The 27215-nt window shown below is 35.1% G+C and overlaps 1 protein-coding gene across 12 annotated transcripts in view; it reads right to left on the bottom strand.

Moving 5' to 3' along the window:
- Nucleotides 1-27215, bottom strand: part of DYNC2H1 (dynein cytoplasmic 2 heavy chain 1) — a 364937-nt gene that overhangs the window by 69842 nt on the left and 267880 nt on the right. For 11 of the 12 annotated variants that reach the window (XR_014815142.1, XM_084975882.1, XM_084975883.1 and 8 more), the window contains 2 exons: nucleotides 17128-17237; nucleotides 9603-9684 (listed from right to left, as the gene is read on the bottom strand). Coding sequence is in view for 11 of the 12 variants with exons in the window: in XM_084975882.1 (XP_084832008.1) it covers nucleotides 9603-9684; nucleotides 17128-17237 (192 nt within the window). In the remaining variant the exon portion in view is untranslated. Of the gene's footprint in view, nucleotides 1-9602; nucleotides 9685-15798; nucleotides 16078-17127; nucleotides 17238-27215 lie in introns of those variants that run through there. The other variant, XM_084975884.1, reaches the window with a different exon arrangement.

Genomic DNA, 27215 nt, shown 5'->3' with positions numbered 1-27215 from the left:
AGGAAATTGCTAGGTTGAAATTTATGCTCATTCTCAATTTACTTTAATATTGGCAAATTGTTCCCCAAGGTAAACTATACTCCTACTTGTCAATCTATATGCATACATCATGTATGAGAATTTATTTTATGCTATAACCTTGCCAGTACTTGGCCTGTTGAGATTTATAACTGATCAAATTTGAGATTTAATTTCACTTTCCTGATTACTAGTGGTAACAAGCATTTTATATTTATTAGTCATTTACGTTTACGCTTTAAGTTGCCTGTTGTCCTTTGCCTACTTCCCCTTTTCCCCATAACGGGATTTTTTTTTTTTAAACTGAGTTGTAAAATTTTTTGTGTGTTTTAAGCACAAATCCTTTATCACTTATATAACATGTAAATATATTTATCCAGTCCATGGTCTATATATTTATTTTCTAAGATGTCTTTTAATTTTAAAGTAGCATATTTATCAGCTTTTTCCTTTAAATCTTTTATTCCTGTGTGTATAAGGAAATCCCAAATAAAGATATTTTCCAGGGCTTTTGTTTCTGAAAGTCTTCTTTTTCAAAAAGAAGTTACATATCTATAACATAAATCGTTCTGACTAATTTTTGTTTATGATAGTAGGATGGTTCAAACTGTATCATTTTCCGTACAAGCAACCAACTATCTCAGAAACATTTATCGAATAGTTCCTCAATGCCTTCTTTGATTTGTAATGACCATTACTTTTGCCTATTTTTTCCCTGCTTTTTAGGGCCGCACCCGCGGCATATCGAGGTTCCCAGGCTAGGGGTCAAATCAGAGCTACAGCTGTTGGCCTACACCACAGCCCAGCAACGCCAGATCCTTAACACACTGAGTGAGGCCAGGGATTGAAACTGCAACCTCATGGTTCCTAGTCAGATTTACTGTATAGCACAGGGAACTACATTCACTATCGTATAATAACTTCTAATGGAAAATAATCTGAAAAAAAATATATAACTAAATGACTTTGCTGTATACCTAAAATTAACTTAAAACTGTAAATCAACTAATACTTCAATTAAAAATTTATATTTATTGTTTTTAGTCATATATTGGGACTAATAGTTAGCATGTTGTTTTCCTCTTTATCTCTTTTTGTTTAATTTTTATCTTTTCTGCTATGGATTGCATATCTATTTTAAAGTATTTAGCCATATCTTTTGAATGAATAACTCTGACATTTTCTAATGAATTTTAAAGAATTCTTAAGTTATTCAGTACTTCTCCTGAACATGATACGGATTTTATTTTACCATGTTATTTTTAATCTACTTATTACTGTTTAGAGTTTTAGTTTTTGTTTAAACATAATAAAAATTTTATATTTTACAGTTGACATTACATACTAAATTAAATTATCTTCTAATTTTTAGGCTCGGTTTGAATTTTCGTACATATTGCTTTCTCTCTGGCTTTCCTTTTTACATGTTTTAATACTTTTATTGAAGTTCTAAGAGTGGTAACCCTTGTGTTTGGCTTTCTGGAAATATCTTTTTATTATTCTCATTACTGAATGATATTTTAGATGGAAAGAAAATTTGAGGTTAACAATTATTTTCCTCATCAATTTGAATATATTACTCACTCCATTGTCTTCTGGCATCTAGTGTGTTGATTAGAAATCTGTTTGAAGGTTTGTTTTGTTTTGGTAGAAATCTGACTTTTCTGTCTGACAACTTTTAAGATTTTTCTTGATATTGTATACATTCACTACAGTGTAACTCAACTTGAATTTGCTTCTACTTAATATTTTTGGTACTTTGCATGTGCTTTTCACCTAATAACATCATTTTCCAATTTTTGAAAATTCCTGCAACTACTGTTTCAAATTAGTTTTGCTTCTCTGTCATTCTGTCTGTTCTATATATATATTTCTAAAAATCCTTTTAGAAGTAGGTCAGAATGTCAAACTATCATATCTCATAATATCTCTTTCATAATTTTAATACTTTACCTCTGTGACCAGTTCTGAGTTGATTCCTTCTAACTTCTAATTAATTATGTCTTCTTCAACTGCATCTAATATAGAGTATATTTTATCTATCAAATTTTTCATTTAAAGATTATAGTTTTCATTTCCAAGATTACTGATTGGTTTTCACATTCAACTACATATAACTGTATTATCTCTGCCTGCTTCTATTCTGTTAAATTCTGTAATTTTTAAGTGAAAGTTATTCTTTCATGTAACTATTTAAGGAAACTAAAGTAAATATTTTAACATTTTTATGAGATTTTTCCCCCTAAATTAACAAACCAAATGACTAGATTTTGATTGGCTTAATGATTTTGTTAATTTTCCTTTCAAGGATTAGATTTTTCTCCCTGTTTATTATGGATTTTGGTTTCTAGATTCATCTTTTTTTTTTAATATATATGACAGGAACTTTATTTTGTTTTGTTTTGTCTTTGTCTTTTTTTTGCCATTTCTAGGGCTGCTCCCACGGTATATGGAGGTTCCCAGGCTAGGGGTCTAATCAGAGCTGTAGCCACCGGCCTACGCCACAGCCACAGCAATGCGGCATCCGAGCCACGTCTGCGACCTACACCACAGCTCACGGCAACACCAGATCCTTAACCCACTGAGCAAGGCCAGAGAGCGAACCCGCAACCTCATGGTTCCCAGTCGGATTCGTTAACCACTGCGAAACCACAGGCACTCCAAACTTTTTTTTTTTTTTTTTTTTGGTCTTTTTGCCATTTCTTGGGCCTCTTTCACGGCACATGGAGGTTCCCAGGCTAGGGGTCGAATTGGAGCTGTAGCTGCCGGCCTACGCCACAGCAACAGCAACTCGGGATCCGTGCCGCGTCTGCAACTTACACTACAGCTCATGGCAACGCCAGATCCTAAACCAACTGAGCAAGGCCAGGGATCGAACCCGCAACCTCATGGTTCCTAGTGGGATACATTAACCACTGCACCACGATGGGAACTCCTCTAGGTTCATCTTGAAGGGTATTTTATTTTTTTCCCACATACCTCAGTAATGACCTTCCCACATCTACATAGCTAAAAAATTTATAATGCCAGTTTGGGGGTTCTGTTTTGCAGATGTTGGGGATATTGCAGTACTAAGCCATTGATCTGGTGGGTAGTGTGGTTCAGTATCTAATGTTAAATCTATGTCTTTGTCTTTCAGCTTCCTTGGGCCTACAGCTTTCTACAGTGCCACAGACACTACTGGTGATCCTACAATAGTTTTATTCATTCTCCTTTTATTGGAGAGCTAGAGAGCCTAAGCTCACTCCTGGATTTAAGCAATGAACCTTATTTCAGCTTCCATCTCAGATACAGCACTATTAATTCCTTTTACTCTGCTGGGGCATATTGTTCATTGCTTCCTACTTCTAGACTTGGAGCTCAATAGACCTCTGTTTTTCAGACTTAGTCACAAATTTATTTTGTCCTGTTTCTGATGCAATGAAATACTTATCTTGTAGTTGAAGCCAGATTATGTTTGTACTTTCATTTTTTTTAATATTTTATCTATCATTACGTATCTATCTGGAGCTGAGATGATTAACCATGACAGACCTGACCCATCTTTATAAGAAGTTCTCAACTGTTTAAAATAAAAAATACATTAGAGAGTAAAAAAAATGAGTAGACAAACATCTAGGTAGTATCTCAAATACATCCTTTTTTTTCTTTTTCTATGTTATATATTTTTAGTTGAAGTATAGTTAATTTACAATGTGTTGCATATGTATATTACATACATCATATACAATGAAAAAATAAAGTTTGTACTGAATATGCTAGGTCCATTTAATTATAAAAAATTTTGAGGAAAAATACCCTAAAATACTAAGATTAATCTGCATAATGGTTTCATAGGTCTGTTTATCAAAAAGTTTATAAAGTTATATTCTTAAGATTTGTGCAGCTTGTTGTATGATATTATACTTCACTATAAAATTTTACCAAAAATAAGATGCAGAGGTCAGGGAGTTCCCATTGTGGCTCAGAGAGTTAAAAACCTGACATAGTCTCTGTGAAGATGTGGGTTCAATCCCTGGCCTTGCTCAGTGGGTTAAGGATCTGGCATTGCCACAAGCTATAGTGTAGGTCACAGATGCAGTTCAGATCTGGTTCAGATCTGGTGTTGCTGTGGCTGTGGGGTAGGCCAGCAGCTGTAGCTCTGATTCAACCACTAGCCTGGAAACTTCGATATGCTACAGGTGCCTCCCTAAAAAAGAAAAAAAAAGATACAGAGATCAACATGAAGAAACTTTATGTAATCCAAAGACCAGGGATATTGCACATGAAAAAGAACAAATGCACTTTACCAAAACACATTAAATACATCAGAAGTTCTCACTGATATCTAAAAACAAAGAAGAAATGTCATTGGACACTGCAGAAAATAATGTATCAACACCATATTCTGAATAGCACTAGTTTAAATATTTTTTTTAAAGAAAAGCATTTTCTCTTTATTTTCTACATAAAATGTATTCCATGTTATCTAGGTAAACACATAGACCTAGTTGATGGGCTTTTTTGCAGAAGAATTTCAGTTAATAAATGTAGAAGGAATAACAAATTTAGAAAAATTAGTTTCCTCTAGAACTAACTTCCATTTTACAGGAAATGAGGGACAGAGTCTATGTAGTAGCATAAGGAAGCAAAGAGATGAATACAGAATGTAGATCATTATACAGGAGAAGTGATTCTGATTCTGTAACAAACAGTGGTATGAAATAAAAAGAGGAGCCTGATCTAGATGTGAAAAGACATAAGGTACATAATAACCAAACACAATGTCTGGACCTTGATCCTGATTTGAAGAAACTATTGGAAAAGTTTTTCTCTTTTTTTTTTCTTTTGAGACAAAGTAGTAAATATTGTTATGAACCGAGTATTAAATGATGCCAAGGAATTATTGTTAATTTTTGTATGTGTGATAATATACTGTGTTGATTTAAGAATATATTGCTTTTTTTGAGAAATGGATAGGTAAAATAAAACAATGTCTGGAAGTTGCTTCAACAAAGACAAAAGAGAAAAAGGAATGTCTCTAAATCTTGGAAATTTTGAATATACAGGTTCATTTTACTATTCTCTCTCTGTACTAGTTTGAAATTATTTAATAAGAAAAACACTAAAAATGATTAGAAAAACTTGAAAACCAGAGGATATTTAAATTTTCTCTAGATAACTGCCTTTTCTGTCTAGAGCTACTATCCTATCTGTTAGTAGCCATGGCCACATGCGTGTGGTGCACTTGAGATTTTGCTAGTCTGAATTGAAATGTGCTATAAATATGGACTATATGATGGGTTTCAAGGACTCTGTGCAACAAAAAGGAAAATAAATGATATCATTCTTATTTCAAAAATATTTATTACATGTTGAAGCAACAATATCTTGCATATATGTGATTAAATAAAATAATGTTAAAATTAGTTACATTGATTTAATTTTTAATGTAACTACTAGAAAATATAAATCCACATATATGGATTGTTATAGGTTGAAGAAAGGAGAGCATGTGAGAGAAAATACATATTCCAGGTGAAATATATAGAGGTTTCTTAGTTTTGAAAGCTGTGGAAGGACTCGGACAGTTGATAGAACTTAGTACATAATCCCAGCACACAGATTTTTTTTTCAATACAGTGTCAAAGTCAGAATGTCTTGTAGAGTGAGTTCCCACTGTGGAGCATGGGGTTAAGGATCTGGTGTTGTCTCTGTGGCAGCTTGGGGCTCTTTTGAAGCATGGGTTAGGTCCCTGGCCTGATAACTTCCATATGCCACAGATGTGGCCAAAAAAAAAAAAAAAAAAAAAAAAACCCACAAACAGAACGTTTCACAGTAGAGAGACTTCTAAAACAAGAAATTTGAGCCAGTTCTCAGCCTTCTGCGATACTTGAAGAGCATGAGAAGATAGTATGAAATTGGCAAAGTTACTAAACAGTAGTCAACTAAGAATTAAAAATCCTTTAAACTGGTGGAAATATAGTAAGACATTCAAAAGAATTTAACGCTATAAGAATATCAAAACATTTAAAACCTTTGGTTACTGCAGTCACTTAAGTTCTTAAGAAAAATCATTTTTGTTGAATTGGTTTTATATTGTATATATTCATATGTACCAAATCATTTTAGAGACTGACTCTTATGGAAAGTTACCTTACTAAGCACTCCTACAGTTCCCATGAATTAAAAACAATCTCTACTTAATAATGACTATAAGCATATTTGCATTAAGTGCTCAGCGTTAAAAATGAAAACTACCAGAAATACATGTCTTAATCTGAATTATTTAAAGTTTTTTTATTTTTGGTAGATTTTCCACTGCTGGACTGCTAAGCTACAACTGGCAGCTCAGACTAAGTGGGAAGGATGTATCTAAAGCACATAACTCCTAGATCTGATGAGCCCATTCTCCTTATGAAACCCCAAATGTCTAAATGTCTAATTTCCTCACTGTTTTAACTTCTATTTCCTGGTCAGCCCAGTGAGGAAGGAATTAAAATATGAATAGTAAAATAACCACTTGGTACATGGGCAGACTCCAGCCTCCCATGAAGCAGCCTAAATGAACTGGCAAGCATACACGGCTGTATGACTCTACCAGGTCCCACAGGAGCAGCAGCTTTCAGGCATCCAAGAGAACTATGCATTACTAACAGGACTATAATGTTTTTAATAAGCCTGACTTGCTAAGGTAGAAGACTTGTTTATGCCTTTTGTGTCTGGCGGCACCAAGTCAAGGAGGGAGCTGGAAGGTGCCCGGATTTGCCAGAGCAATACTTGCACAGCCTGGGCAAGATCGAGCATGCAGGTTGAACAGGAGCTTGATTTATGCCTTTGCCAGAACTAAGTTTCACAACTGCTGTTTAACAAATAATAAATCAATAGTGGCAGTGAGGACATTTTAGAGGGTCACATTCAGGATCTGAAAAATCAATATACATACATGTTCTCTTAAGCAGTAGGTCTAGAAGGTTGGAGATATTGATTGGTTTGTGAACTACAGCCCTGCTTGAACATTTCACTGGTTTAATGCAGTCTAGGTGGTAGATATTGATAAAAAATTCAAAACCAATTAAATTCTAAAGTGACAAATGAATTCAAACCTAAAATTCTCCTATTGAAATAACTCTTTTGTTGAAAAATTTGATTAAAAGAAACCTAAATGAATTATTCAGCTTACTGATTTTGCCAAGTGCAAATGGTAAGGGGCTTACAAAAACTTATTATCTGATAAATATTTCTGGAAACTGTAGCTAAGAAATTAAGAAATGTGCTTCTATAGTTCACATAAATGAGGGGACATAGAGTTGAAAAATTCTGTTGAATTACCTTAAATCTCATGTGAGAGATAGCTGCTTTTACTTAAAGTTGTAAGACATAATTGTATCAAAATTGTAACATTCCTAAATATATTTACCAATGAATATTTTGGTTTTTAATGATAAAGTTTATGAAGGACAAATGACCAATGGATAAAAGTAAAAAACTTTATATTAATTAAAGATTAATTTAAACTTCATATAAAATTTATTTCTAATTAAAAAATAAATTATTGCCTACTAAAAACTAATCCAGATCAAATTATGAGATATAATAACACATACACAGGTTTTCAGAGACACTTGTAATAAACATGTCAAGGAAGGTATTCCTTAAATCCACTGATAAGTGAGACAACAAAGGTTCAGATGTCTCTATTAATTGTTTTAAAAAGTCACATGACTGTTTTGGAGAACTAAGATTAGAATCTTATTTTACTAACTGTCAGCATTTTTTCCTCACCTATAAAACAAGGTATTTTGTAGATTTTACTTTCATTGTTCAAGAACAGGAAAAAAACAGTTCTGGAAATATTAATACACCTTGAAACAGAATAAAACTTGTTTCCCTTGTTTTTTATATGAGTATTTCTAAATAATGATACTAAATAATATGTGTGTAGTTTACAGCTGACAGAGACCACACAACCAGGTAAGCATGTGGTTCCTGGATTAAATATCATGTGTCCCCTGCCTCTCCTTAGCAACTAGGCTACAGCTTATATGCACCAGTACTAGCTAAGGTAGTTATTATAGGCTAGAGGCTAAGGTTAAAATAAAATTTAATTTTTATAATTAATCTTAATTAATTTAATTAATAAAATTTCTTCAGCTTCAAGGGAATTTTGTAACAATCTATAGATCCAAAAGAGAAAGACCTAGCTTATTGTTAATGATCAAATTTCTGGCACACTAAACCATTATTGCTGATGTAATAACACCTACTATATTGCCTCTCCTATTGTAGGCCCTCAACTCAACAATTCAACAAAGGTTTAATTAAGTGCTTATTATGTATGAGGTATTGTTTGAGGTATCTGAGATATTAAAAAAAATGGAAAAAAATGATTACTCTCATGGGACTTGCATTTCAGTAGAGCAAAAGAGACAAGAAAGAACAAATATAATAAAAAAAAATTATATGGTATGTTAGAAAGCAGTAGTGACATGAAAAGAAAATTGTTGACCTGGGAACTAGAATTATATAAATAGAACTTCTAAAAAGTTAGGTGCCTAAGGTTAATTAAGTTAAAGAACTATAGTCTTACTTCCAATTTATTTTAAAAATTGAATTATATATAATACACTGAACTAGGTACTGGGGATCTGAAGTTGGGTAAGACAAGTCTTTGTCTTCAATGATATTACAGTTTCACGTGACAGACCAGTATAGATATAAGGAGATAATCATACTGCAACATGCAACATGTCATTTTAACAGTTTAATAAAGTTAAGAGGGCAATTTTAGGTGTGGAATTAAGAAAGAAGAATGGTAAAGAATGCTACTGGCATGGAAGTAGGTTGGAACTGTTGCAGAAGGATTTCATTACAGTCTTTTAATTAGTTTTGTTGTAATATTTGTTCCTTTTTTATTTTTTGGCTGCATACGTGGCACGAAGTGCCCATGCCAGGGATCGAACATGTGCTCCAGCTATGACTCTAGCTACAGCAGTGACAATGCCAGATCCTTAACCCACTGAGCCCTCAGGGAACTCCTTATTAATATTTGAATGGTTATCTAATATTACCTATTATTGCAAGAGTAATAGATTTTTAGCAGGAAAGCTATCTAGGAAAATTTATACCGAAAAAGATGGATTTTTTTTCACATAGTTGGCTTGATTTTGAGAGTGAACTAATGTACTCACAAATTGTGAACTCCCTAAGTACAAGATTTGTCTAAACTTTACATACACATTTTATACATAGTTTATCATATAGGAAACATTTATGACTTGAATGTTAGGACAGGTAACTGAATAGAACTTCAAGATTTATATCATTTTTTTTTACCAAAGTTATATTTTTGAATATGTTGCATCTCTAAGATTCTTATTACTGTAGTAGGACAGGTTGTACTTTGTACAGGTTGTTTTATGTTAAATCTTAGCTCAATTTGATTTTTTACATAGATAATATAATTTATATATATTATATTTAATATATCTTCTGATCTTACACTACAAATGTAGGTGACTTTGAGATTAGACCAATATCTCTTTATCACAGTTGGTAACTACAAAATTTTTGACCCAGATAAACATCTAAAATTAGTCTAGTACCTTAATCTGCAGCTTTGCTTCTTGCAGTCGACCTTTCCATGAGGCCACAAATTTAAGGCTATCCACAGAACAGACCATAGCCCTGTAAAAGTAACACATCAAATGTCAGAAAGCATTAATCCTCAGGAATTAAAATATGAAGAGCTACGGAAGATATATACATTCCTACTTATTTAAAATTGGAATATTCACAATGTGCAAGTAATCAGATATCTTAAACTTTGCACAATACCTAAGATTTCACACTAAGTTTTTAAAGTTTTATGTCAGTCACCTGTTCTAGGTTGTGACCTTGAGGATAGGGTCTTTTTATTTTTATATCCTCCATTTTAACCATCGCCCTCAAACGCAGGCCATGGTGAGTGTTCAATAAATGTTTACTAGCGAAACTGAAATACTGATATTTATAATATTGAAAATCCCCCAAATAACTAAACATCTGAATTTTTCCAGTATATTTTAGTAACTGTCCCTTTCATTACATTCTAACTTCTTAAAAATTACAGACTATATATGATATGATAAATTTTTAAAACAAATTTGTTTTAAAAAAAGTGTTTGATCTTAACCTTCAAATACTGTTTTCCACCAAGAAAACTTAGTCAGCATTGTCCAACAGAATTGTCTAGAGATAAAAATGTTTTCATGCAAAATCATGGACTTGGAGAATAGACTTGTGGTTGCTAAGGGGGAGGGGGAGGGAGTGGGGTGGTTGGGGAGCTTGGGGTTAATAGATGCAAACTAATGCTTTTGGAATGGATTAGCAATGAGATCTTGCTGTGTAGCTCTGGGAACTATGTCTAGTCACTTATGGTGGAGCATGATAATGTGAGAAAATAGAATGTGTACATGTATGTGTGACTGGGTCACCAGGCTGTACAGTAGAAAAAAAAAATTGTATTGGGGAAATAACAATAAAAAAAATTAAAACAAAAAAAAAATGTTTTCATGCAGTTCAAAATGGTAGCCACTGCCCACATGTGGCTACTGAGGACTCTAAATGTGGATAGAATACTGAAAAATTACATCTTTTTGGCTGCATCCAGGGCCTGGGATCAAACTCACACCATAGCAGCAACCCAAGCTGCTGCAGTGACAATGCTGGATCCTTAATCTGTTGAGCCACAGAGGAATCCCTAATTTTACTTAACTTTTTAAAAAGTTTAATAAGCAGGTGGTGTTCTTTTCTTTCTGATACAGACCAGGGTTTTTCCATCTGGACCTTTCAGCAGGACCACTTGGATTTGGGTGGAGTGAGCAGAACGGAAATAGGGGAAATGGTTCAAGGGGGAAATATGCTCTCATACAAATCACATATGAAGGGTGTTTTGAAGTCATTATTGTTATTGCTTCAGGATGTGTGAACTGTATTTTTCAAGGTCTTGATTTGCCTGATGAGCATTTCCTAGGGTTGCTGCTCCAGGCATGACGTCTTTGTTGTCATGGGGTCCAGCCTGGTCTAAAAGGAATTTTAATCAAAGTATAGTTGATTTAGAATATTATATTAGTTTCAGGTGATTCACAATTTTTAAAGGTTACACTCCATTAAAAGTTATTAAAAGATAATGGCTGTGATTCTCTGTGCTACACAATGTGTCTTGCTTAGCTATTTTATACATAGCAGTTTGCATCTCTTAATCACATGTTTAATTTGTCTCATTCCTCCTCCCTTTGGTAACTGCTAGTTTGTTTTTTATATCTGTGAGTCTGTTTCTGCTCTGTATGTACATTCATTCATATTATTTTTTTAGATCCCACATTTAAGTAATATACAATAATTGTCTTTGTCTGACTTAATTCATTAAGCATAGTATTCTCTAGGTTCATCCATGTTGTTACAAATGGCAGAATTTCATCCTTTTATGGCTGAGTAATATTCCACTGTATGTGTGTTCTATATCTATATCTATATCTGTGTCTATATTCCACATCTTTATTCATTTGCTTGATTATGGATACTTCGGTAGCTTCTATGTCTTGGCTATTATAAATAGTGCTGCTGTGAACATTGAGGTGTGTGCATCTTTTTGAATTAGTGTTTTTGTTTTTTTCCAGATATACATCCAGGAATGGAATTGCTGAATCATACTGTAGTCCTATTTTTAGTTTTTTGAGGAATCTCTATAATGTTTTTCATAGTGGCTATGCAAATTTACATTCCCACCAACAATGCACAGGGGTTTCCTTTTCTCCACATCTTCTCTCACATTCACTGTTTGTAGGCTTTTTGATGATAGCCTTCTGACAGGTGTGTAGTGATATCTCATTGTGGTTTGGATTGGCATTTCTCTAATAATTAGTGATGTTGAACATTTTTTCATGTGTCATCTGTGGCCATTTGAATTTTTCTTTGGAAAAATGTCTATTTAGGACCTTGTACATTTTTTGATGGGGTTGTTTGTTTCTTTAGATATTGAGTTGTATGAGTTTGTATATTTTGGATATTAACCCCTTGTAGGTTGTACTGTTTGCAAATATCTTCTCTCATTCTGTAGGTTGTCTTCATTTTGTTGATAAACAAAATACTGTGCAGAAGATTTTTAGTTTAATTAGGTCTCATTTGTTTATTTTTCTTTATATCTTTTGCCTTAGGAGAAAGATCCAAAAAATATTGCTACAATTTATGACAAAGAGTGTTTGGCCTATGTTCTCTTCTAGGAGTTTTATGGTTTTAGGTCTTAAGTTAGGTTTTTGAGCCTTTCTGAGTTTATTTTGTATATTGTTTTACACATAGGTGCCCAGCTTCCCCAGCACCACCTTTTGAAGAGAATTTTCTTCATTGTATATCCTTGCCTCCTTTGAGGTATATTAACTGAGGGGTTTATTTCTGGGCTGCCTAACTGTTTCTATTTCAGATATTTCATTATCATCTTATAGAACCACAACAGATTTCTATGATAATTTTATATCCTGAAAATTTGCTGAATTCATTTAATAGTTCCAATAGTTTGGGGGTGCAGACTTTTGGGTTTTCTATATAAAGTATCATGTCATCTGCAAACAGTGAAATTTTTACTACTCCCTTTCTAATGTCTTTTATTTGTCTTTCTCATCTTATTGCTGTGGCTAAGGCTTCCAATAATATGCTAAATAAAAGTGACATAAGAGTGGGCATCCTTTTCTTGTTTCTGAATTTAGAGGAAGGCTTCTTTCTTTAAAACATAGAGTAAGATGCTGGCTGTAGGTTTGTCATAAGTGGCCTTTATGATGTTGAGATATGGTCCCTCCATACCCACCTTGATGAGAGTTTTTATCATGAATGGATGTTGAATTCTGTCAAATGCTTTTTCTTCATCTACTGAGATGATCATGTGATTTGTGCCTTTTCTTATGGTAATGTGGTATATTACATTGATTTGCAAATGTTGAGCCATCCTTGGGACTCTGTAATAAATCCCATTTGATCATAGGATATTATCCTTTTTATATATTGTTGGATTCAATTTGCTAAGGTTTTTGAAGATTTTTACATCTATAATCATTATTTCCCTGTAATTTTCCTTTTCTTTTGGCATCAGGGAAATGGTGGCCTTGTGGAATGAATTTAGGAATATTCCATCCTCGTAAATTTTGGGGAATAGGTTTAGAAGAATAGATATTAGTTCTTCTTTATATGTTTGGTAGAATTCCCCCTGTGAAGCTGCCCAGATTTAGGCTTTTATTGGTTGGGAATATTTTCATTAAAAATTCGGTTTCAGGAGTTCCCATCGTGGCGCAGTGTAACCACGAATCCGACTAGGAACCATGAGGTTGCGGGTTCGGTCCCTGCCCTTGCTCAGTGGGTTAATGATCCGGCGTTGCCGTGAGCTGTGGTGTAGGTTGCAGACTCGGCTCGGATCCCGCGTTGCTGTGGCTCTGGCGTAGGCCGGTGGCTACAGCTCCGATTCGACCCCTAGCCTGGGAACCTCCATATGCCGTGGGAGCGGCCCAAGAAATAGCAACAACAACAACAACAACAACAACAACAACAACAAAAAGACAAAAAGACAAAAAAAAAAAAATTCGGTTTCACTACTAGTGATTGGTCTGTTTCAATGATCTATTTCTTCTTAATTCAGTCTTAGTAGGCTGTAGACTTCTCAAAATTTATCCTTTTCTTCCAGGTTGTCCAATAACTGTTGGTAGTATTTCTTACCATTTTATCTCTATGGTTTGGGCTGTTATTTCTTTTACATTTCTTATTTTGTTTGTTTGGGTCCTCTCTTTTTTCTTTTTGGTGAACCTGGCTAAAGCTTTATCAATTTTGTTTATCTTTTAGGAAAAAAACAGCTCGTGGCTTCATTCATGTTTTCTATTGTTTTTTAATTTCTATTTTATTAATTTTTCATATGATCTTTATTATTTCCTTTCTTCTGCTGACATTGGCCTTTGTTAGTTCTTTTTCTGATTATTTTAGGTGGTATGTTCATTTGCTATTTTGAGATTTTTCTTGTTTCTTATGGAAGCTTTCTAGTTTCATACAGCTGTGGTTGGGAAAAATGCTTGATGTAATTTCTGTCCTCTTAAATTTCGATACCTAGAATGTGCTCTGTCCTGGAGAACATCCCATATGCACTTTGAAAAATGCGTACTCTACTGCTTTGGGGTGTAATGTCCTGTGGACATCAATCATGTCCAAATGGACCAGTGTGTCATTTAAGACTTCTGTTGTCCTACTGATTTTCTGTCTGGATGATCAGTCAGTTAGTCCTTGTCTTTTGTGATAGACTTTGTTTTAGTCTATTTTGTCTGATGCGAGTATTGCTATCTCTAATTTTCTGTCACTTCTATTTGCATGAAATACCTTTCCGCCTGGTCTCATTCAGTCTGCGTATATCTTTAGCCATAATTATTATGCATCATGGAGTAGGTCTGTTTGGGTTCATCTTGTTTGAGACCTTCTGTGCTTGCTGTATGGGATACCTATTTCCTACCTCTGGTTTGAGAAGTTTTCAAGTATAATTTCTTCAAATACATTTTTGTTCTCCTTCTCTTTCTCTTCTTCTTCTGGAACTACTATAATAGGAATGTTGGGGCACAATATTATGTAAGAGATCTTTTCTTAACTGCTTTTTTAAAAATTTGCTTTTCTTTCTGATGTCTTCTGACTCTGATTTCCACTAATCTGTCTTCCAGATTGCTTATGCCTTCTTCTGTATCACTTAGTCTGGTAATCATTCTTTCTAATGTCTTTCTTTCTTTTTCTTTTTTTGTCTTTTTGTATTTTCAGGGCTACACCCGCAGCTATGGAGGTTCTAGGTTAAGGGTCCAATCAGAAATGTAGCTGCTGGCCTACGCCAGAGCCACAGCAACATGGGATCCAGCCATGTCCGTGACCTGCACCACAGCTCATGGCAATGCTGGGTCCTTAACCCCTTGAGTGAGGTCAGGGATTGAACTTGTGTCCTCATGGATGCTAGCTGGGTTTGCTAACCACTGAGCCATGATGGGACCTCTGCTAATGTATTTCTTATTTCAGCTATTGAGTTATTTATTTTTGACTGGTCTTCATATTTTCTAGTTCCTTGTTAAAATGTTTAAAATGGCTTTTTTTTTTTTTTTTTTTGGTCTTTTGTCTTTAGTCTTTTCAGGGCCACACCCAAGGCATATGGAGGTTCCCAGGCTAGGGGTCTAATGGGAGCTACAGCTGCCAGCCTACGCCAGAGCCACAGCAACACCATATCCAAGCTGTGTCTGCAATCTATATCATAGTTCACAGCAACGCTGGATCCTTAACCCACTGAGCAAAGCCAGGGGTTGAACCCGCAACCTCATGGTTCCTAGTCAGATTCGTTCCTGCTGCACCATGATGGGAACTCCAAAATGTTCATTTGTTAAATTAATTCTTTTTTAAAAAAAATTTCAGTTAACACTTTCAGTACCAATTAATTCTTTTTTATTTTTTCCTTTAACAGCCCACTTGCGGCATATGGAAGTTCCTAGGCTAGGCGTCAAATCAGAGCTGAGCTGAGGCCTATGCCACAGCCACAGCAACACCAGATCCAAGCTGTATGTGCAACCTACACTGCAGCTTATACCAATGCTGGATCCTTAAACCACGGGGTTAGGCCAGGGATTGAATCTGCACCCTCACAGAGACAGCATTGGGGTCTCAACCTGCTGAGCCACAATGGGAACTCCCCAATTGTTTTTAATTTTTTATCTGGTAAACTGCCTACTTCTCTTTCTGAGAAGAAATAGATTTTTTTTCCAGTGGTTTTCTCTTATTCTTTCAATTGAGAGTAGTTTCTCTTTCTTTTCACTTTACTTAACTTTTTTTGCCTCTATGAATTTAGGTGAAACACTTACCTCCTATGATCTTGAAGGAGTGGTTCTTATGTGGAGGTGTCCCTATGCAGACGATAGGTGCCCAGTTCCTTTGGTGGGAGAGCTGGATTTGATGTGAATGCCAGAGGCAAGACCCCTTTGTCTCTCACTGCTGACCTCCAGTCTCCTCTGTGCTCCACAGGGGAGGTGGGGCCCATGTAGTTTCTCTCTGTTTATTGGGGTAGGAGGGTGGATTGAGCTGTGGTGTAGAGCAGCTGCTGTCAGAAATCTGGGCTGCTTCTGGGCACCACTGGGTAAGCATCAACAACAGCCCCCATAACTCCACCCAGGCTCCACCCCAGGACTGAGTCACATCTGCATCCCAAGGTCAAGTCTCTTCCCTGTTCCTGGCCACCTTAGATTCAGTATCATCTTGTGGCATGGAATGAGCAAGGCCAGAGCATTTGCTTGGCTCAGGCTGGAGTGCATGATGAATCAGTCATGGGAAACCCAGAAGCTATTAAAACAGACCTCTTTCAGTCCTGCCCCAAGGGCTAGCCAGTGCGTACACATTCCTCCTGAGTGGAGTCCAGGCTTCTTCATCTGTCCCAGCAGTCCTCCAGCTAGCAAAGGGTGGCTTTTCTCCTCCATGTAGGATCTTAGGACTGGGACATTCAGTCTGTGGCTTGATTCATTCATTCATTCCCCAAGGCATGGGTCCATGTGTATAATTACACTTTTCCTCCAAGTCCCCTTACCAGAGTCACCCAGCTTGATCAGTTTTCTCCCCTTCATACCCAATTATATGTATATTTTTTCTAAAGCCTTGATTACAAAGGAGTCCTACCAGTTTCCAGTTAGTTTTTAGTGAGAATTTTTCTGCATGTAGATGTATTTTTTATGTGTTCATGTGGTAAGGTGAGCTCCACATCCTTTTACTCCACCGCCTCGGTCTCCTAAATCCTACTTAACTTTAAATCATTCACATTTAAATAGCCCCATTTGACTTCTCCCTACCATATTGAACACAACAGGTCTAGATAGACAAATGATCAAAACTTTAAAAATTAAAATCTGCCTTTTGTCTAATAAAAATATATCATAATTGAAAGCAATGCTTTCTAAACTAAAAGTTAACTGTTACTAAATGTCAAGTATTAAGAAATAGCACAACTATCCAGATTCAACAATGAATTCATTTCTTGACCATCAAGGGAATGTTATCAGAAATGAATAAATCATTACCCCCTGAGACAAATAAGTATTTCATTTTATTTACCTTGCAGTTTCCTGGCGAAGAGCATTAAGAAATGTGTCTGGATGGAAGAGTTCTGATAGGTCAAGTGTGTCAGTGAGAAGAGTCTGCTTTTCAGCTCTCTCTACCCAGCTCTAGATGGGAAGAACACACATTAAAAAAGTTTTAAACATGATAGAAATCCATTAAAGAATAATTATGCATAAGTTATTTTCAATGAGGAAGTTATACAGTTTCTAAATGCTTTGAAATGATGTCTGGGGTAAAAAAAGATTTCCACTGTATGTTGTGAAATCCGTTATAGTGTTTTGAAATAATGTCCATCTCACACAAAAAAAGCGTCTCTGTACAACCTTTTGTTAGTAGAAATCTACTCTAAAGAGTCTAAAATATGAAATTGAATCTCACACATGGCATTTACAGGAGATGCTGAGCATCTGGGTCTAATTCTATAGACCCAAGGTCACCTATTCTTGTCAATGCAAAGTGAACCTGGGTTCCAGATTCAACAGTGAATTTTCTGTCTTACTGAATCAAGTATTACTGTGGAGGGTAAAGTCCAGGAAAAAATATTTTTTTGTTAAAAGGTGTTTTTTTTAAAATAATCTTTTCTATTTATCTGCCATTTTATAAATCAATTTATACTTAATTTGTAGAAAGATAGATCATGTTTGAGGAATATAATAAAAAATTGCCATTTGGCACAAATAACAAAGACAACAAAATGCTGTGCAAAACTTACTGTATGCTTTTCATGTATTAACCAATTTTATGCTACTAAATCCTGAAAGTTGGTATTAATATCCCCATTTTACAATCATAAAATGGAGGCATGGTGAGTTTAAGAATCTTTCCCAAGGTCACAGAGCTAGTGTTGGAGCCAAGGAATAAACTTGGGCAGCCTTAAGTGATTTGGCTTCTCTGTAATATTTCCTGTGGGTGCCAATGTGCCTTAAGAGATACATATACTGACTGATGATTTCTGGATCAGTCTGTTTTTTCAGCTGGTACACAGAGGTAGTACCACAGTAATGATTATTAAAAACTTTCAGAATTCTCATTTACTCAGTAATTCATTTTGGATGATTTATAAAGCCTAGGAAAAATTTGTTTATTAATTTATTATTGTACAGAAAGGCCGTGTTTTGCAGCAAAAATATTTCTATGTCCTCCCTACGAATTGATAAAATATCTCTTTAACAAAGCATAATTATTTCTTCTTTGACACTCTCCCTTTAATAGTAACACTTCATAAAGTATCTATTTTCTTTTTTTTTTTTTTTTTTTTTTTTTGTCTTTTTGCTATTTCTTTGGGCTGCTGCCACGGCATATGGAGGTTCCCAGGCTAGGGGTCGAATCGGAGCTGTAGCCACCGGCCTACGCCAGAGCCACAGCAACGCGGGATCCGAGCGGCGTCTGCAACCTACACCACAGCTCACGGCAACGCCGGATCGTTAACCCATTGAACAAGGGCAGGGACCGAACCCGCAACTTCATGGTTCCTAGTCGGATTCGTTAACCACTGCGCCACGACGGGAACTCCAAAAGTATCTATTTTCAATTAAATAACTTAAAGTTATACAGAGCAAATATTGTTTACCCCTTATCAAATATTTTATATCTATCTTCTATTTTCATTACCTAACCATAGTCAACAAATTAGGCTTCCATGACCTTTTTTTTATTGTAAATAATATTTATCCCTGTTATTTTAGAACAGCCATTTAAAAATAATGATTTACTCTATAAATATATCAATATATCAATCAAATATAAATATATCAATTGTACTATTATTTCAAAAAATCCTTAACATTAATTTTCAATCCAAAAACTCCAAAAGAGTTGTTGCCAGGAAAGGATGTGCATATGTTCAAATTAATTAAAAATTAGAATGTGGCTGGTAATCAGAGTTTTACTTCATTAAACTTTGAAATAACGTAGTTAAGGAGAAAAAGCTTCTTTAGTAAAATTGTTTTTGTTAGTCCATTGTCAAAAATAATGTGGTAGTCTATTAAGATTAAAGGTAGACTATATTTGATAAGATAAAGTTTAAATAACAAAGATTAATAATATACAATGTATATAATATGTTGAACAGCAAACTTCACAATAAAGAAACCAAAAGCACATTTAAAAATTTTTTTTAAAAAAATACATTTAAACCTGTCCATGGATGTTTACAGAAGCTTTATTCATAATTGCCAAAATCTGGAAGCAGCCAAGATATCTACCCCTCAGTAGGTGAACAGAAAATAAACTAGGGTACATTGTGACAATGGAATATTATTCGGGCTAAAAATAAATGAGCTACTGAGCCATGAAAAGACATGGAGGAACTTTAAATGCATATAACTAAGTCATTCTAAAAAGGTTTCATACTATATGATTTCAATTATTTGACATTCTGGAAAAGGTCAAACTATGGAGAGAGTCAAAAGATCAGTCTTTGTCAAGGATGGGGGAGGAGGGAGAGATGAGGATAGAGCAGAAGATTTTTAGGGTGGTTAAAATACTCTATATGCTATTATAATGATAGATTTATGTCATACATTTGTCCAAATTCATAGAATGTTAAAAGCCAAGAGTGAACCCTAAGGTAAATTATGGACATGGGTGACTATGATGTGTCAATATAGATTCATCCTTGGTAAAAATGTACCATTCTGGTGAGTGATATTGATAATGGGGGAGGCTATGCATGTTCTGGGCCAGGGAGTATATGGGAAATCACAGTAACTTCCTCTCAATTTTGTTGTAACCTAAAATTGCTCCAAGAAATAAAATCTTTTTAAAAAAATACTAATTTAAAAGAACAGAAATAAAGACAATTAAATAGCATAATCTTTAATAAGCAGCAACATGCATATATGGATTGGGCTCTCAACAAAATTGTAGGCGTATTAGCTGGCAGTTTATTGTTCAGTAAAGGTTTTTTTCTTTACTCTACTCCTGGTTACAGGCCATCCATGCTCTTTTTAAAGGACAAGGTTTTAGCCCAAATGTAAGACGTATGCCTCTCCTGTGATTATGAGACTATACAGCTATAATTCTTCAAATGATATGTAATTAAGAAAATAAGCAAATAAAACCTAATAGAATTGAACAACTTAATGGGTTACACAATTTCTTAAATAGTATAAAGAAACACATTTAGAATCACAGGCAGTAAAACCTCTAAACTAGAATAAACCATAGAGATCATCTAGTATAGTTTCCTTACTATAACATTAATAAAATGCTTTTTCCCAGGAGACACAGAACAGTTTTAAGATGTTGAAAATTTTATTTTAAAAAGGCTAGTAAAGAAACAGAACATATGAATAGAAATGCTTTCATTCACTCATTCAGAAGCAGTGACTGAAGTCAAAGAACTTATCTAGTTAGGGGGAGATCAGAGATGTAGAAATAACTGTGGTAAAATGTATTAAGTGGAAAATCACATAAGAAATGAATAATGTCTCAAGAGTGTTCTACTTTTATGTGGACCAATAGATAGAGAATTTTGAAGGAAAAGGCTGTTCTCTCAAGAATTGAATATCAAGTTAACTTACCATTCATTTGTGAATATAACTTAGTATCATTTTTTAGGCCAGAGTTCAGAAAATAAATAAACCACACCTCTGTTTCTTCTTTTAAACGTTAATCAAATATGTTCTTCAGGGAGTTCCCATCGTGGCTCAGTGGAAACGAATCCAACTAGGAACCATGAGGTTGTAGGTTCTATCCCTGGCTTCATTTAGTGAGTTGGGGATCTGGCGTTGCAGTGCAGGTAGCAGACACCTGGCATTACTGTGGCTGTGGTGTAGGCTGGCAGCTGTGGCTCCAATTCTACCCCTAGCTTGGGAACCTTCATATGCCGAGGACACGGCCCTCAAAAGACAAAAAAAAAAAAAAAAAAAAAAAAAAAATCATCACATTTTAGAACATATGACTCAAAACCAAGATTTCTGAGGATGTAGGAGTCAGTTAAATCAATTAAACACAGAATTGATTATTGCAATGAAATTAAATGCACATAATAAATGCAAAATTAAATGCATATAATAAAAAACCTTTTGAAAAACTCAAAGGGCCCTGAAGCATAAAAACAGAAATAACTATATCAAAGAATGGAGTAAATCAAATTGTATTAGTTATACTTCTCAGAGAAAAAGCTTTTCCTTTCATGTGTTCATACATATTACGAAATGTATCTTGTATCCAGACACAGAGAAGAAAACAAGCCTCAATCTTTTATCATAATGAAACAATAATATAAGAATTTAAAATATTATAAAGGTGGCATCATAGATTACTGGGGGATAGAAAAGATGTTCAGTAAATGGTGCTAGGGGAAAATGGTTAACTTTCTGGGAAAAAAAGTTTAATATTCAATTAATATCCAGCCTAGAATTATGCTAATTAGTATTCAGAGTTAAAAGATACTCCATGGATTAATGTTGAAAAGAATAAAACTAATTCAAGTCAAGGGAAAAAAGATTACGTCTAATTAGAATGGTAAACATTTTTTTAGAGAAAAAAATGGAGTTTCCTTGTGGTGCCGTGGGGTAAGATCCAGAGTTATCAGAACAGCAACTCAGGTCGCTGCTACTGCACAGGTTCAATCCCTGGCCCAGGAACTTCCACATGCCATGGGTTCAACCAAAACCAAAACAAAACAAATAACTAACAAAAAGGTGACTCTGATAGAAGATCCATTAAAGAATGGAAAATCAGCATGCAATTATCATTGACAATGGAAAAAATGTGGTTTGTCTATGACTGATTTAGGAATCAAAAATCACAATGTTTTGTACACAACTTTCCACTGTGTTTTCAGAAATAATACCAATTTGATAGGACAGACTTATTGACTGTAACAGAAAAACTTTCAACTACTTTTATTGTTCTTTATTCAAAGATAAAGTTGTATGACATAAAACACAATTTGCAATTGTCTCTTTAGATACTAATAAATTATGTTGAAACAAGATGTAATAGAAGCCTTTAAATGGCAAAAACGGTTTGCATGAACCAAGGAAAGCCTTGAAACACTGTTTTGGAAATAAAGGTACCAACAGAGCAGATATTACTATCACTGGTTACTTGCAGGGAAAGTAATTTATTTGCTAGGACCTGCTGATTCTTCGAGAAACTAAACTTATCTTAAGAGTTTAAATTCTCTGCATGTTTTCTGCTGTAAAGATCTTCTTACTGTGATACTCCAGGAAGCTGCTGAAATTGGTATGCATGTGATAAAAGCTGAGATACAGATAAAAATTCAAGGAAGATTTTGGTATCTTGAAAGCCAATTATGTTGCTATATTGTCACACTTCTAGAACCAAGATTTATCTTCTGCAAGCAGTACAAATAGCATGGTTTATAGGATTGTTTCTATAAAACTGCAGATCATCATAGACCATAGATTCCTGCTTAGTATTCCAAATGTGCAAGATAGTTGACTATAGGCAGAATTTATCAGTTGACAGTACTGAGAAATTACTGTCCCTGTACAAAATTTGACTCCTAAAATTCTGTAATACTATCACTATATTTTATTGGATAAAATTTCATATTGCACTATACTCCAAGTTTACTCTCTCATGGTGATAATATGATTTAAAGTTTGGCAGTATATTAATCTTAAATCTCGGGATTTGGGCCAATATGTATTTTTCTATGCAATTCTAATTTAACATATGTATTTATTATATATCTCTTTCACTGAATGTAGAGATTGCTGGTGGTAGGAATTTCATGTTTTCCTCACAACTGTGTATTTATAGGACTTAGAACAGTGACTAGCACACAGTAAAAGCTCAATAAATGTTCACTGAGTGATGAATAAATTGATGAATATATACAAATAAAAAACATCCATAAGGTAGCTCTCCTAGCTGAGTAGAGTACATAAAAATAGGGATGCTAGAGGTTTTAGACCACATACAAACTACTTTCAATTTTGTTTATATAAGTTTCTGTAAGAATAATTTTATTGAGTACCTACTACGTGTAAAACACTGCAGTAACAACTGTTGAAGTTACTAAGATGAGTTAGGACAACAAAGACCTTCCCTTTTCAAGAGTGCAAAGTACTGGAAAGCATTCCAACATATATTTAGACACCAGGAAATGAATGAAAGGTAGACAATGTCATTTTAATAAGATTATTTTCAAAGTTTGGGATCTTAAGAGAAAATGAAACGAATCTCCAAATATTAGATGGTGGAGTAGAGTGTAAAGTTAAACTGTAGTGTTTATTAAGTAAATTTAGATAGAAGCTAAAATCTCAGAAATATATACAAAATCCATCTCAGGAAGCCAAGTCATAATGACTGGGAAACATGAAAGAGATTTATGTCAGTTTGCTGTCCTGGCTTGGGAACTGATCAGAATCCTTGACCAGGGTGGAAGCAGGACTAGTCAGGTGGCGGCTGCGCTAATAATGACTTCAACCAAGGTAGCAGCAGTGCAAATGGTGAGAGGTGTCTCTGAATATATTTTAAACATACAGTCAAGATAATTTTTCTGACGGAATGGATGCATAGCATGAGAGGAGAAGAGTTAACAATGATCCTAAGACTTTGGGCCTTTGCCACAAGGAGGATGGAGCTGACATTTACTATTGTGGAAATGATGGTGGTTAGCACAGGTTTTTCAGTAAAGGGGGGGAGTTCAATTTTGAAGATGCTAAGTTTGAGATGTTTATTAAACATCCAAGTGAAAATACTGAGTATACACTAGAGTGAGGAGAGAATACTGGGTTGGAGCTATAAATTTAAGAATAACCAAAGTTTAGCTGGGAAGCAAAGTCATGAGATCACTACAGGCAGAATGCAGACAGAAAAGGGTGGAGGACTGTGCTCTAGGGAATTCAAGTAGAGATGAGGGAGACGAAAAGCCAGAGGATTGACAGATAAGAAGAAAACAGAAGTGTGTGGTGATCTGGAGGCCAACTTATAAAAAGCTTTCAACGGGGATAGAGTGACAAACTTTTCAAAACGTTGCTGATAGGTATGGTCAAGAACTCTAGCATGTTATCATAGAAAGGGCACTCCATGGTGAGTTCTGTCATTTACCATATAACTTTTGTAAACTATGTTAACTATTCTTGACTTGGGGATTTTATTTTTCCCATCTTTAAAAAAGGAAATAATAATATCCACCTCATATGTTACAATATTACAAGATTCCATGTAAAGCACATGTATGCCTGACATCCAAAATGCGTTTTCTTATATTCTTTTTCTTTTCTATCCTTTATTGGTTATTTAAAAAGTTTGAATATATGTTTGAAGTGGTGCACTGAAAGAAAGTGACCTAAAAGCTCATATATAGGTAACTGGTATATTTTATTGCTAGAGAAGTGAGAAGAGTTATTTAGATTAAACCCAGAATGGTGTAATGAGACACATTTCTAGATCTAGAAATGTCCCTCGGACTTATTAGTGACAGGGTAAAGGGGGAAGAAATAAGAGCCTGATGATGATCACAGATTTTTTCAATGAAGAGTTAGTTTTCTTGAAGTGGGCAATAGAAGTAAAATGCAATGTAAGAAGTTCATGTAATCTAGGTGGCCAAGGTAACAGCAAGCATCTTTGCAGACATGCTAGAAACTGTGTGTCTGAATATACGAACAAAAAATATGAAGCAGCATCTAAAAAGAATCTCAGGAAAACACAGAGTGAGGGAGGTATAGGGGCTGATACCCACACTAGGGAAAAAATCTGCTTCCCAGCATTCCGTGGTGGGAGGGATTGGAAGGAAGCAACGTAACATTAGCCTCTGCTGGTGTAAAGGGTACTTTGGCACTACATAGTGCTTAATTAAGGCCTAGCAGATTTAATTCAGGCCATTGCAGGAGCAGAGATGGCACTAAGTGATTCTAGGTTGCAGTGCATCTACTGTTCACTCCTAGAGCACTGTACTTCCTTCATCATTTTGATTGTTTTTCCTAAATCCTAAGAATAATTTATACGTCATGCAGAATGGCATTTATTAATAATAATAAAAATAATAACTAATTTTTTTATGGCTTAGATCTCCCCAGATTTCAAGGTCCCTAATAGCCGATATAAACAAAATTCTGTCAGAAGAAGGAAGGGTGGCAGGATTTGGTAGTATATGAGTCTACCAGTCACTAGTTTGAATGAGGCAAAAAAAAAAAAAAAAAAATTGGTAAAGTTCAAGAAGTCATTATAAGTTTTATTTTATTATTTATGTATTGCTTTTTATGGCCAAACCTGCAGCATACGGAAGTTCCCAAGCCAGGGGTCTAACTGGAGCTGCAGCTACCAGCCTATGCCACAGCCACACCAGATCTGAGCCACATCTGTGACCTACACTGCAGTTCATAGCAGTGCTGGATCATTAACCCACTGAGCAAAGCCAGGGATCGAACTCACAACCTCATGGATCCTAGTTAGATTCTTAATCTGCTGAGCCACAATAAGAACTCCACTATAAATTTTAAAACTAAAGACACAAAACTTAAGAAGTAGCCCAGTCCTAAAAACTAAGCATGGAAACTTGCCTTTGACACATGCACTCCCAGTTGATTAGCAGTAGCAGTATAAAGCGGAGACATTCAGGAATGCATTAAACATGTTTAGAATACTGGGTCTGTTTAGCATATGCAAGCCTAACTGGGTAATAGAGATGAAAGTCTGTATATCCTCAGAGAGAATCAGTTTATGAGCTAGGCTGGAACTAAAATTGTGGTGGAGTCAAGGGATCCAACTGTCAGAAGTTGAAAATATGAAAACAGAGGAACAAAGGCAAATGCTGGCCCCACAGACTTATGGACTGAGTAGAGAACATGCTGGAATTCAACATGATCAACACCGAAAAAGCGGAATAACCTGGGGAGACATTCTGCAGAGGTAGGAGAAAACAAAGAATGGAAATCAGGAATAAAAGAAACTCTCAGAAGATTTTACTTCTGACAAAAAGGCAGAAAAACATGAAGTCAGGAAAGTAACTCTAGGGTCTTAATAGGAAATTACCTATCTAGTCCATTCATCTGTTCATTCATTTATTCAGCAGACACTGTGCTATGTATTAGAAACACAGTGGAATTATGAGTTAAAAAAATAGTCCTTGTTCTAAGGGATCTTAGAAAGTGGAGACCAGAGGATAAATGCTAAGATTCATGCATGACTCTTTAGCTGAGATTCTTTGGTTGAGAACTAAGGGTCCTCTGGCTCTCTCTAAATTACCAGCATTTGGAGAAACATCTTACACCCATGACATCTGGTAGACTGTCTCTCTCCATATTGCAAAATGACTCCTCTAAAACATAATCTGATTTCCCTCTTGCATATCCTGTAGTGGTTCCCTTTTGCCCTATGATCAAATATAATTCCTTAAAACAGTGTCATGACAATGGCCCTTCCTATTCCTCCAGCCTAATCAATGGACACCCTGCCTTGTGCTCTATGCTCTGTTTTTAGTTACTTGAAAGCACAAGACTTACTCTTGACTCTGACCTTCCTCTTATCTGGTACATTCTTTCTTCTCCTCCTTGCTTGGTCTCTCCCTACTAAGTTTTTAGCTTAAGCATTACTTCCCTGTTCCCGTGTTAGATACTCCTGCTATTTGCTCCATAACACTACCTTTGTCACTCTTACTGAGTGGTTTATTTATTTCTGATAAATTCTAAGGATAGTCCCCTGGGACACAATGTATGTCTACTTGTTTACAATTTTACTTTCAGCAATCTCAGCACAATGTATGGCACCAAGATAGAATTTTTAATTGTTAAATGAATGAAGACATTTAAATTCTGTGAGTCAGAAATTATATCAGTTTACTAACCATTGTATCTCCAGTACTTCACTTCGAGGCTCAGAGCTGAGCATAAAGTTGCTCTTACAATACGTTTCGCTGACTAAATAAATGAATGCCACCTTGACCCCAGTCAGTTTCACCTTATTTGCACAAAACCCCTGTAATGAGCAGGCACTATATATAACACTCTTAGCAGCTTATTCTGTTTCCTTATACGTTACGCCATAAAAGGAAAGGCTTTGGGATTTTACACTATGGCTGGAACTGGGCTCAACCTGCTGCATACATGTTTGGAATCAGCCTGATCATTACACTTTCATAAAAAACCCAAAAGCTGCCA

The sequence above is a fragment of the Sus scrofa genome, chromosome 9 (genome assembly GCF_054392235.1).
Source record: "Sus scrofa isolate SSC_HxYL_T2T_F1_AM1 chromosome 9, Sscrofa_HxYL_maternal_Yorkshire_Landrace_v2.0, whole genome shotgun sequence".
Classification (NCBI taxonomy): Eukaryota; Metazoa; Chordata; class Mammalia; order Artiodactyla; family Suidae; genus Sus; species Sus scrofa.
This window is presented reverse-complemented; position numbering and strand designations above follow the sequence as displayed.